We start from the raw sequence: 13,334 nt of genomic DNA on the forward strand, positions 1-13,334 counted from the left end.
ACACAATCAGAGAGGGGCACCGAACACGGCTTTCTTAACATTAGATGCTAAAGCCTTTGATAGGGTGGAGTGGACTTATTTATTTGAAATTCTTGGACGTTTTGGCCTGGGGGAGGGTTTTTGCAATTGGGTTAAACTTCTGTACAATGATCCCTATGAAGAAATTATCGCAAACAACATTTCCTCTAAAAGAGGCTGTAGACAAGGTTGCCCACTGTCCACCTTACTTTATATAATTGCAATCAAACCGTTTGCCATTGCTGTGAGAGGACATAGTCTTCCTATGTCTCTGATTGGAAGACTTAATATACTTAAAATGAACAGTCTCCCCAAACTTTTAGATTCATTTCAAAATATTCCTCTGCCGCCTCCTCCAGACTTTTTCCCCAGAATGAAAAACATTTTCAATAACTTTCTATGGAACAATAAATGCCATAGGTTTCGCCTTTCTCTTTTATGTCTTCCCTAAGATAGAGGAGGGTTACAGTGCTCTAATTTGCTGTGGTACTTTTGGGCAGTACAGCTAAGAATGTTTATGTTTTACTTCACCACAGATGGACCACTGACATGGAAGGATATTGAATCGAACTACCTAAATCTTCCATTCCCCATTTATCAGATGAACCTAAAAAACTCAAAATATCATGTTCTAATCCTATAGTGAAAAACATAATTGGAGTCTGGCAAGAAGTTAGGAAGTACTTAAAAGATCCCCCCTCCCTCTCTTACTTCAGCTCAATCTGGGGCAACGGCTCCATCAGACCAGGGAGAGCCGATGCAGGTTTCAAATTGTGGGCAGATAGAGGGGTAAAACAAGTAAAATATATTTATGATAACAATGGGAATATTTGAACCTTTGAGGAGTTAATTAGAAAATATAACATCCCTCGCAAACATTTTTTTTTAATATTTTCAGCTTAGGAGCTTTATCAAAACAAATCATACCCATTATATGTCTTGTCCCCCATTAACCATTCTGGAGAATTTTTTTTACAAAAAATCCTTTTGTAAATAAGGGCACTTTATTTCATTGCCTCTGGCAATGTCCATGAGTGACGGAGTTTTGACTGTCTGTACAACAGATTCTCTCAATAAGATTGGACCTGGAACCTAGGCTCTTTCTGCTAGGTCTTTACCCAGAGGGACATAGGATAAAGCGTCATGAAAAAATGTTTATAAACATGTGTTCTCAACAAGCAAAAAGGACAATAGCCTTATCATGGAAAAACTTTGGTAAACCCGCTATAGCTGTGTGGTTTAGGGAACTAACTTCTTGTTTACCTCTGGAGAAAATTTCTTAGACTCTCAAAGACAGACAGGAGGTATTTCAAAATGTATGGGGTCGCTTCATCAATTATATGAAGGACAATGACATGTCACATCTGATGGACGGGCCTGGAACGGTATAGCAACTTCTGCATGTTCTTTCTTTCCCTGTCCCCTGGACTATACACTATGATAATGTACCTTCTGTGGACTCATGATTATGTGCCTTCATAGAGGAAGCTCTCTGACCGCCAGGTTTGTGTTTCATTCTGTTGGTACTGTTGTATGGACCAAGTGTTTACAGCATGAAAAATTGGACCTGACGATGTATGTTGGTACACTTTTGCATCATTTTGCACACTTGTCCATTGTTATTTGTTCTTGTATGTCTTTTTATACAAAGAAAATTCCATAAAGATACTGTAAAAAAAAAAAAAAAGTGCATGAAATGAGATGTAAAATCTGATATCTGAAGTCCAACTGTGTTTTGCTATCAAGAGACCAGACCCGATGATGTTTACACATGAAAAAAACTAAAACTAGGTAAATATACCGCGCAGAGCATTCAGGAAGGCATCTGAACGTAGCTGCACCATCCCAAGTCATCCTTCTTTGGCCTAAGGTGGCCTGGTACCAGGTACACTCACATACCACCTTATGTTCAAACATGTTGTTCGTAATGGACAATCCATGACTAACACAGAAGGCCAAAAACAAAAACGCCTCTCCAGGTCACTCCATGATCCCTGTGTGGCACCCCCTCCAGGACACCACCCAGAGACTCCAAGAAGGCTGGGAAATCTAAACTGCTGTTTGGTGCATAAGCACAAACAACAATTAGAACCTTCCCTCTGCGACTTGCAGCTGCAGTGAGGTGATCCTCTCACTCACCAGGGAGAACTCGAACAGACATGCGCTCAGCCGAGGATTTGCGAGTAGCTCCAGACCTGGCTGACGCTATTCTCCCTCCAGAGTATGAGAGAGTTCAGCACCTCTCCAGGAGTTTGTTTCCAAAGCCCACTTTGTGTGTAAAGGTGAGCCAAACTGTATATCTAGTTGGTATCACTCCACCTCACACACCAGCTCAGGCTCTTTCAGTGTGCCAGCAAAGTTAAGTTTCAGATTCCAAGAACCAGTTTGCAATCGGTATGCCCAGGCCTGTCCAGGCCTGTCTAATGGCGCTTTTCCACTAGCTCGGCACGGCTCGATACGGCTCGGCACAGCTCGGTTTGGTTGTGTTTCCATTTACAACCGAGAATCACTTCGTGCCTCCTCGACGTGGGCGGGGTCGTCGTAACACGGCTGCGCGACCAGAACAACAACAACATACGAGGAGGATAGCATGGAGGACATCGAGGCGCTCGTGTTGCTGCTCACCCTGTGGCTTTTTGTCGCACAGAAGGCAAGAGAAGAGAACCAGAGAAGACTCCTGGCCGCCAGACAAAACAGTATTGAAAAGTGACGACACTCATCGGCCAATCAGTGGAAGGCAGTCGGCTGACGTCACGTTTTAGTAACGCTTCAGCCCGCTTGGAACCAGGGCTGAGGTGATACGGAAAATCTACACGGTTGCAGGTACTGCTTGCTAGTGGAAACGCGCAATAGCGCGCCGCGCCGAGCCGAAGCGAGCTAGTGGAAAAGCGCCATTTGCCTGCCGCCCAACTCGCAATACACCCAAACTTGAATTTCCGCCCCGCAAGTAGTAGCCCACGTGGAATAGCAGTGATAATCAAAACCAATTTGGACCATCAGTGAACCTCATCACTGGGGCCACATAAAATGAAAAATTGGAATTAGTTTATAGTAATAAAGTAATGCAACCAATAATAAAAAATAATTAGTGATCTTAATAGAATAAGTACGATTAGCAAACAAGACAAACAAGAGAAAGTTTCAAATAACTATATAAACAACACATTAGATTACCAATGACTTTAAGCTTATCAGAGTTTGTTTGAAAAAAGTCACATAAGTGTTGGTCAAGTTACTTGGAAATAGTAATTAGTTACTGATTACGAATTACTTCTTCAAGAAAGTAATCCAGTTACTTTACTGATTACTTATTTTCAAAAGTAATTAGTTACTTTAATAATCACTTTTTCTGTTCAAAAACACGATGTACTACCTGAATATGCTATAAAGCAATAGACATTTCAGCCTAATTCCAATGTTTCTGCATATTCCATCATATAGAATTGAATCAAATTAAACTTTCTCTTTTTCACCTGTAGCTCTTAAGTCTATTTTCATCTGTTTAGCAGGTGGGCTGTCTGAGGTATGCCTGGTGGAATTGGATCTGGAAGCCGCAGCAGTCATGTCAGTGGGGGCAGGGCTGTAGCCAGGATTTTGGAAGAGGCGAGGCCCATGATGCGCGCACTTAGCGCGCGCCGAAATTTTTACTATATATATATATATATATATATATATATATATATATATTTTAAATTATATAGTTTTTAATATATAGCCTACATTTATGTATGTGTACAATATATATTTATATTTTTTAATGTATTTATTAAATTACAGGTCACACAAGAGTTGTATTGTTTAAATGTCTTTTAATTGTATAAACCAGCATTTATTTTTTTTAAATGTAATGTACTAAATTTACATTTTTTTTTATAGTACACCACCATGTTTTTAAAGAATATAGGGGGTAACTTTGAACTTGTTGAACTGAATGATGAATGGTAGATCACGGATAGTCTATGCTTTTACATGAGCCTATGTTTTTAATGTTCATATTTTATGCAGCTGATGGTGTCAGTCGGTCTTTTTTTTTCTCCACTAACCAAATGACGGCTTCTTAAAAACAGTGACTTATCAAATTGCTTCACAAAGTTGTCAAAGAAGACATCATAGCCTATTCATAACTCATTATGCATAGGCTACTGTTTTAAAACTGTTGGCTTTGTTGCGCCCAAGTGCTGCGCTGCGCAGGCTTAATCACTTGCCATGTCTGCTGAATTGCGTTCTCTTCCACGAGTCGCACCACTCCACTCCACAGTCTTTTTCACTCACACAGGCAAAAAATTAAAACAAAGCCCATGGATGTTAACCACAATCTGCAAAGCACGTTTCACAGAGGTTTTGAGGTTTTTTATGTTTGATTCAGTTGGGCATTTTTGGTGGTCCAAAAAAAAAAAAAGAAAACCTCGGATGAAATAAGGGAGGTCCAGACCTCGCTGTCCTCTAATGTCACTACAGCCATGAGTGGGGGGATACGGGGGTTTCTCATTGAGTTTCACATTCCTGTGCCGGCTTGCACGGTGCTTGCTGAGATTTGAGGTAGGATTTTTCGCTGTAGATAAAATTCTCCCCACGCAGAGCACAGCGGACGCTAATGTTTTTGTCACTTTTTACCGAGTCAAACTCAAAGTAATGTCGGTACTTCCAAGCATTAAACACTGCATGGTGCTGCTCATTCCCGCGCTCCATGTTATCTCTTGTTGATCTACACACAGACTGATGTTGCACCGCTCATACGTGATTATAATGAGACACAGTAACACAGCCTGCTTGCGGGAAAGTAATTTCTGTTTTTGCAATTGTAATCCCTTACTTTACTCGTTACTTGAAAAAGTAATCAGATTACAGTAACGCGTTACTTCTAAAGCATTACTGCCCATCACTGCATGTAATCAAATTCAAATTCAATGTATTAAAACGTACTTATATTTGTTTTAGCATTGAAAACAACAAAAAAAAACGTCTTTGGGTGGCAGACTTTTGTTGGGTAGCACAATTTTATTCATAATTCTAACTAAACTGAAATGATTTACAATCAAGTTCTAAATAACTAATGAAACAACAAGAAAATGCACACACACCTCAAAATCTCAACCAGCATCATTGGTGTTAATTCAATAAGATTTCAATTCAGTTTTATGTATTTCTATCTATTTGGCATTGATTGTTGTGATTCAGAATTTGACAACAAGTGCTAGCCTTCACACCACTGTTCAGCCCTCACAATATATAGATTACAAAAATACTCTTAAGTAGGAGGCTTCTTACTCACTTCCACAGCAACAAGGATTAGTAAAGGAGGTCAATACTGCCAATCGCAATGGCTTTACATTTCTATAATGTTGTGATTTTTTTCTCTTCTTTTTTCTTTGTAATTTTTTTATTCCATTGCTAGTACTAACAACATAATTGTTTTTTAAGGATTAATAAATTGGTATTTGCTTAATTTAAATTCAATATGCATTTTTCTCCTAACAGATCTACAAAAATATTTGCCTGTTTTTAACTTTTGAAACATGATGCGATATATGAAACAGTTACTTTTTAAGCTTTGATGAACATATTGTAAGTAAGTAAGTCGATCGGCTAAGTTTTCGTTTCTTTTGTTTTTTCTTCGCGTTTAAATAAATCCCAATAAACACAGACTTTTGCTGACTGTATGTATATACAGTAAAACAGCATAATTCAGGAAGCCTGCAAAATGCATCTATCATGAAGCTAAAAATATTTAGTTATTGTGTGAAACATTATGCCACTAGATACTGACTTACCGTTCAACATCCCAGATGCGAAGAGGGGAGAAATTCTCACAGCATGCAGTGCCCGTTACAAAAGAACTGTACACAGGGGGGCAGAAAGGGAGAAAGACAAAGTGAGTGCATAGAGTTACTAAATTTATTTAACTCTATGCAACTACCATCCAAAGCAGTATAATTCATATGTTATCATCTGCAACACATTGCTGTTTCTGTTTATCACTAAAAAATAAATATCTTTTTCAAGAAATTAGAAAAACTCTGATCTGATGTGATATAGTCACAGAGTCAAAACAATAGTAAATAGATAAAAGTGTTTGCTTTTTGTTTTAAATGACACAAGGGTCAAGGTGAGACAGCCTTAGGCCATCTTAAATGGTCGGCTAGACCATCCAAAACCCATTCATAGAGCTGAAATTACATAAAATGATGTTGTTTCAAATATTTCTGAGCTGTTTAAGAGTGTCGAAGGTTCAGAATTTTCAAAGAGTAATCTTAGAAAGCTATCCTTCAGAATCAGATTTATTGGCCAGGTTTGCGTAAACAAACAAGGAATTTGACTCCGGTTAAATTTCACTCGCAAAGTACAACCCTCAACAATAACATAAAAGAATAAAATTAGAAATACAGAACAGTAAGAATGGAATTTGAGTACAGGTGGTAAAATAAGTCTGTGTATGAGAATAATAAATACAGTATGTACATTTGCAATAAATAGACAGTATGGGTGGGAATGGAATTGTTCAGAGGGGTGTGCGGCTGGGAATGTCCGCCTTCTTGTTGTTCTCGTACCATGGTCGTGGACACCTCAACAGGTACAAACAAAATGCAATAATACAGTTGAAGAGGGTGAGAATAGTGCAATATTGCAATATCAGAATAGGCAGGTTAAGGATTAGATATAACTGTAGTGCAAGGCAGTTCAGTGCAGTAACAATGTATTAATAGCAATACTGTAACTAAGATCAAAGTTTTTAAGGTGCAGATGAGGTAGATGAACAGAACAATTTGATTTACTAAGTTCGCTGTAGGGGTGGGTGCTATTCCTGGGTGTTCAACAGAGTGACTGCTTAGGGGAAGAAGCTGTCTTTGTGTTGTCTGGTTTTGGCAAGCAGTGCCCTGTATCGTCTGGCAGAGGGGAGGAGATTGAACAGTTTGTGACCAGGATGTGAGGGGTCTGTAGAGATTTTTACTGGCCCTGGACCGGTACAGGTCCTGGACGGAGGGGAGGTCAGCTCCAATAATCCGCTCTGCAGCCCTAATTGTCCGTTGCAGTTTGGCCCTGTCTCGTTTGGTGGCTGACCCAAACCAGATAGTGATGGAGGTGCAGATGACAGACTGGATGATCGCTGAGTAGAAAGTGGTCAGCAGCTCCTTAGGCAGATTAAACTTCCTTAGCTGTCTCAGGAAGTATAACCTCTGCTTCTCCTAAAGTCCATTTTCATCTCCACAGTCTTCTTGGGGTTAAGCTCCAGGTGGTTCTGACTGGACCAGCTGCTCCACCTCCTGTCTGTAGTCAGACTCATCACCGTCCTGGATCAAACCAATGACAGTGGTGTCATCCGCAAACTTCAGGAGTTTTACAGATGGGCTCTTTGAGGTGCAGTCATTTGTGTAGAGGGAGAAGAGCAGTGAGGAGAGGACACACCCCTGTGGGGCGCCTGTACTGATGGACCGGGTCTTTGATGAGGTACTCCCCAGTCTGACATGCTGCTGCCTGTCAAACAGAAAGCTGATGATCCAGGCACTGATAACTGAGTGAGCTTCTGATTTTCAGGCATGATGGTTCAGGCATGATGGTGTTGAACGGCGAGTTGAAGTCCACAAACAGGATCCTGGTGTACGTCCCTGGGGAGTCAAGATGTTGCAGGATGAATTGCAGTCCCATATTGACGGCATCATCCGCCGACCTGTTTGCCCTGTAGGCAAACTGCAGGGGGTCCAGCATGGGTCCTGTTATGTCCTTCAGATGGCACAGCACCAGAATTTCAAAGGATTACATGACCACAGACGTCAGGGCGACAGGCCTGTAGTCATTTAAACCTGAGATGGAGGAATTTTTGTGGACTGGGATGATTGGAGCTTTTGAAGCAAGAGGGCACTTCACATAGTTCCAGGGACCGGTTGAAGATCTGCGTGAATATTGGCGCCAGCTGTTCAGCACAGACGCGCAGACAAGAGGGTGATACACCATCAGGTCCTGGGAGTTGATCTTCTGTTTCTGAAAGAGACTGCGCACATCCTTGTCACAAATCGTTAATGCAGGTGGGGGGAGGGGGTTGGGTGTTGAGGGGAAACCTATTGCTGGCCACAGTTATGAATCAATGTATTTGGGTTTTGACACTTGAAACAATATCAGAGATGTGGAGAGCAGATGAGAGCTGCAGAGTGGGAGTTGTTTGGATTAATTAAAAAAAACACAAAGTGTTTGCAGTATCCAGATGGTGCTGATCAGCAATTACCTCCATAAGGAGACAAAACCCCAAACCTGGTCAGCCACCTTTCAAGCCATTATTCTGTGGATTTTGCTATGTAGAGAGTAAGTTCACATAAAGTGTTGTTAGAGCTACAAATATCATGTTATTGTATTTGGTAGTATTTTCTCTCCCACGAAAACTTTTCACCAAATGACTGACTGGCTTTATTGCAAGGATGTGATGAATTTGATTGAGGCCAGTGATAATAGAACTGACAAAAACAGTTGCAACTAAATATGCTGAATAAAAGTGATGTTTTTTTAAATTTAACATTGTATGTTAATCAAGCCTTTTGGATCTCATGTAGTAGTTCACTCGTAATTCACTGAGAGTTCAACAAATATGTGGATTTCACTGATTATTGATGGTATATTTGTTAATAAAGATTGTATCACTTTGAGCAAAAGATACAGTTCATAACAAGTTAATATAAACATGGGGGGAGCCTGTTATTGTCATGGGAAAGTGTTTATTAGGACAAAACCAAATAAACAGACTGACCTTTTTACAACACCAGTACACTAGGGGTGGGCGATATGGGCAAAAAAAAATATCTCGATATTTTTTAGGATTTTCACGATAACGATATTTTGACGATATTTTCAAAAAAAATAAATAATTAAAACTTGCGTTAAGATCACAATAAAATTACTAAAAGAATAATTGCAGTGACACAAGTATTTAAGGAAAGGACATTTATTCTCTTAAACAACTTCAACAAAAAAAAATAAAATTCTTGTAAACATGAATCCACACGTCAATGAATTTGGTCACCGCATCGGTTATGTCCTGCCATCGCTTACTCTTCCTCTCATACGGTACCCTTTTGCCGAATGATTCTGCCAGCGTTTGTTGGGAACCTTGTGGTTTAGGCCTACCGGTACTTGTTTTTTGTTGAGAGTCTCGGAGTTTTTCAAATTCTTCATATTCCTCACTGTGGTTGTAGCGCAGGTGGTGGAAGAGATTCGTTGTTGAGCTTTGTTTGACTGTAACGGATTTTCGGCATATTTTGCAGATTACATTGTCCTGAACGTCATTCTTTTCGAACCCAAACCATCTCCAGACTAGAGAGGTAGACCCCCGTCTTGCACTAAATCGTCTGACCCTGAAGTGGTGGACGACCCAGCAGCTTCAGGGTCGGATGCTGCTGCTTCCTCTTCTTGCATTTTCTCCTACTGCGTGCGATGCAGGCCGGCGTGGCGGGTCTGGCCCAAGACTATTCGCGCGAAAACAGTCACAGTAGGGCTACTTTTTTTTTAAGGTTTGCGGCGTGGCGTGGCGCCATGGTAAGGGAAGAGGACCACTGGCGCCGCACTTTGTTGATTTTTGGCGAATGAAAAAAAAAAATATATATATATATCTCGCTATTGCAAAATTACTCATCGTCAAAACAACATTCACAATAATTTCGCAAACGATACATATCGCCCACCCCTACATCACACACACACACATGCACACACACGTGAAGAGAACTAGTTTGGTACCTAATTTTCAAAATGAGAGGCATGGGGGCCTCAAACTAATCAACAGGCTGCCTGTTCAACCCAGTAGAAGAAGTACATGGAAACACTTGTGTACAGAGCTCAAGTTGCCCATCACATCACAAGGTGCAAACCTCACACAATAGCTGAGGAGCTAATACTCCCGGCATCATTGGACATGGTTACAATCATGCTTGGTGAAAAAAGTCCCGATACACTGAAATCTGTCCCTCTTTCCAATGACACGGTCTGGAGACGTATATATCTGACATTTCAGACGACCTCCAAGAACAACTCACAGAACATCTGACAGACAAACGTCTCTATCAGTGGGTCTCCATGATGAGATTAATTCGATTATAGCTATACAGTGGAAACCGCTTATAGTGGTCACGGATATAGTAATCAACCGCTTATATAGATCAAAAGGCTTGGGACAGAATCATTTCTATACAAATGCTGTTTAAATAATTAGTTTATAGTAATCAAGAAATCCGCTTATAATGTTCATTTTTGGCCATTTTATGAATGTAAACATGTGCAAAAATAATTTTAAAACACCGTGTAGCTATTTTATTGTCAACTCGTTACGTTAGCTAGCGAGGCAGAAGCACAGGGCAGAAGCAGACGTCCGTTCACTGGGGCTGATCGGCTGGTTTGCCAGATTTGTGCAATTCCCTGCTAGCATCTCTGAGATTAGAGTGCAGCTTTTGAAGGAAAACGGTGGGCGTTCCAGGAAGACAAACAGTGAAGTGTATGAAATAGAGGTCAGACACCTTAAGAAGTAAGAAGAAGTAACCCTTAGGTTGTGTGTGTGTCAGTTTTGAGTGAGAATTACATTAAAGTTTGTGCTATGTGAATGAGGGTTTCAGAAACCTACTGGAGACACAATGACCGGATCTAGAACAGGAAGTTAGCTGAGCTATGATTTTCTAGGTAGATGTTCATGTCAGCTAGGAAGCTGACATGAACATCTAATTACTTAGTTCATACACAAGGCAGCCAAATTGTGGTGGGCGGTGAATGACAACCACAGAGGCTTTAACCAGTACAGTCACCATAATAACGTGATATTCAAAAGATGTATTGGGATGCAAATGTGTGGAAGACACAATCTCCTCGTCCAGCCATACAGGAAGTGTGGGAGACGGTGTTAATTAATGGACAGCACAGCTGGGTAACAGTGTTTTCAAGTCTGATCCAAGTGTCTGAAGAAATAACTGATAAGCATAAGCAGCAATGAAGTCATCTTTTTTAATTGCAGACTGGCGGTTTCACGGAAGGCGATATCTGATCTCAGATTTCTGAGCCTCCTGGCATTTTCTGAATACACTGGAGATTATAGATATGAGGCAGGTAGCAAGGGTAATGAAAACAAATGGAACTGTCTGAACTCTGAGTTATTTTCTTGATGGTGGCCTTGCTTGATGGACTTGCACAGGTACTTCACTGTAATATATGCATTTATGTTATGGTCTATTGGTTTTGGTGAGTTATGGTCTTGTCTTTTGGTTTCTCGGTTCCGGTGAAATCTTCCGGTTTTTGATGGGTTATTCATGGTCTTTTTTCAACTCGTGTTTATAGCTGCTTCAGTTGTTGTTTTATTTTGTAAATCCTTATTTCTTGTCAATTCTGTTCAGTTTTTTTGTTAATAGTTTCTTGTCTGTTCATTTTTGCTTCTCTGTTGTTTTTGGCCAAGATGTCCTCAGTTGCCTTTGGCTTGTTAGTTGATCAATTCAATTGTTAGTCGATCACTCGATCACTCATAACTTGCTTGAATCCACTCACCTAATCATCCACCCCAGCATATATGCTTTTGGTTTTTCTTGCTCTATGCCAAACCGTAATTACCATTGTTGCCTCCCCCTTGTCAGTCTGCCTTTCATGTTATTTTTTGTAAAATTAGATGTTCAACCCTGTTGGACCTGTGCTGTTCAATCTGTACATGCTTCCATTAGGCCAGCTAATACGCAGCTATAATGTGTCCTACCACAACTATCACGTCGGGGTCACCATTATGTCGTGGAGAAAAGGAGTCGAATCACGCGTCGGTCAGCCGTCCATTGGGGAGTGTATTGGAACAAACCGTCACAGCAAATGTGCATACAGAATGTTACAAAATGTCCGCAGAGTTCGCTTCGCGACACCTTCTTATACCGTCTTATCATAACAAGCGTACGTGGCCCTCTCTGGAGGCGCCTAGCTCTCGCCGTAATCCTAAACAAACTCATTCTAACTATCAACAATATTCATATGAACCAGTCAACAAGGCACAGGATGTAATTAGGCCAGATGTCATGACATTTCTCTCCCACAATGACACTCAGATCTACGTGTCACTGACAGCAGGAGAACACGGGCCTGTAGATACATTGTGTCACTGCATCGAACAGATCAGTGTGTGGATGCAAAACAATTTTCTCCAGCTAAACTCAGACAAAACTGAAATCATTGTCTGTGGCCCACAGAAACAAAGAGAAAGTGTTATCAGTCACCTTGAGACTCTCTCTCTTAAACCTAATAATCAAATTAGAAATCTTGGGGTAATATTGGACTCAGACCTGAACTTTAACAGCCACATTAAATCAGTAACATCAGCAGCTTTTTACCATCTAAAAAACATTGCCAGAATCAAAGGAATAGTGTCTAAACCAGACTTAGAGAGACTGATCCATGTGTTTGTCTCCATTTGGTTAGACTACTGTAACGGCCTGCTCACTGGGCTCTCTAAACAGGCTGTAAGACAGCTGCAGTACATCCAGAATGCTGCTGCTCGAGTCCTGACTAGAACCAGGAAATACGACCATATTAGTCCAGTGCTCAGGTCTCTGCACTGGCTTCCTGTCGCTCAGAGAATAGACTTTAAAACAGCTCTGCTTGTGTTCAAGTCTCTTGATGGTCAAGCGCCAAAGTACATCTCTGACATGTTAGAGCCATATGAACCAACTCGGGCTCTGAGAACCTCAGGGAGGGGTCTCCTGCTGGTGCCCAGAGTCAGGACGAAACAAGGTGAGGCTGCGTTTCAGTTTTATGCTCCTAAAATCTGGAACAGTCTTCCAGAAGATGTGAGACAGGCCTCAAATCTGACCATGTTTAAATCCAGGCTGAAAACAGTTCTATTAAGCTGTGCATATGACACCTGAAAGTATTTTATCTGCACTCTTCACTTTTAAATTAATTAATTAATGATTATTTTTTATATTTTTTATTTTTCCCCCTCTTCTTTGATTGCTTTTAACTGTTTTAATTTTTATCTTTTAAATGCCTTGTCTTTATGTAAAGCACATAGAGTTGCCTGTGGTATGAAATGCGCTATATAAATAAAGATGCCTTGCCTTGCCTTGTTATTGATGTTACTGATGTTATTCCCTGTTATAGCAGTGCTTATTTTGCTTCAGTAAAGCCTCTGATTCTGGCCTGTTTGGTCCTGCATTTGGGTCCTACACCTCGACTCTACCTGCCTAATGACAATATACATACACTTTTTTAGTGATATGCATGTCCACTGGATTACCAGCACTAAAGTAATGCAATTACATCAATTTGCAGACCAGTGGATCAAATAAAATGTGCCATAAACCAATAAATGGGCAGAATTT

General features: G+C 40.6%; 1 protein-coding gene across 2 annotated transcripts in view; it reads right to left on the bottom strand.

The window, feature by feature from the left end:
• fbxw4 (F-box and WD repeat domain containing 4) overlaps window positions 1-13,334 on the bottom strand; it is a 185,625-nt gene that overhangs the window by 110,238 nt on the left and 62,053 nt on the right. For both annotated transcript variants that reach the window (XM_075481752.1, XM_075481743.1), the window contains one exon: window positions 5,790-5,855. In XM_075481752.1, coding sequence (XP_075337867.1) covers window positions 5,790-5,855 — 66 coding nt within the window. The remainder of the gene's footprint in view (window positions 1-5,789; window positions 5,856-13,334) is intronic.

Source organism: Odontesthes bonariensis, chromosome 2 (genome assembly GCF_027942865.1).
Source record: "Odontesthes bonariensis isolate fOdoBon6 chromosome 2, fOdoBon6.hap1, whole genome shotgun sequence".
Classification (NCBI taxonomy): Eukaryota; Metazoa; Chordata; class Actinopteri; order Atheriniformes; family Atherinopsidae; genus Odontesthes; species Odontesthes bonariensis.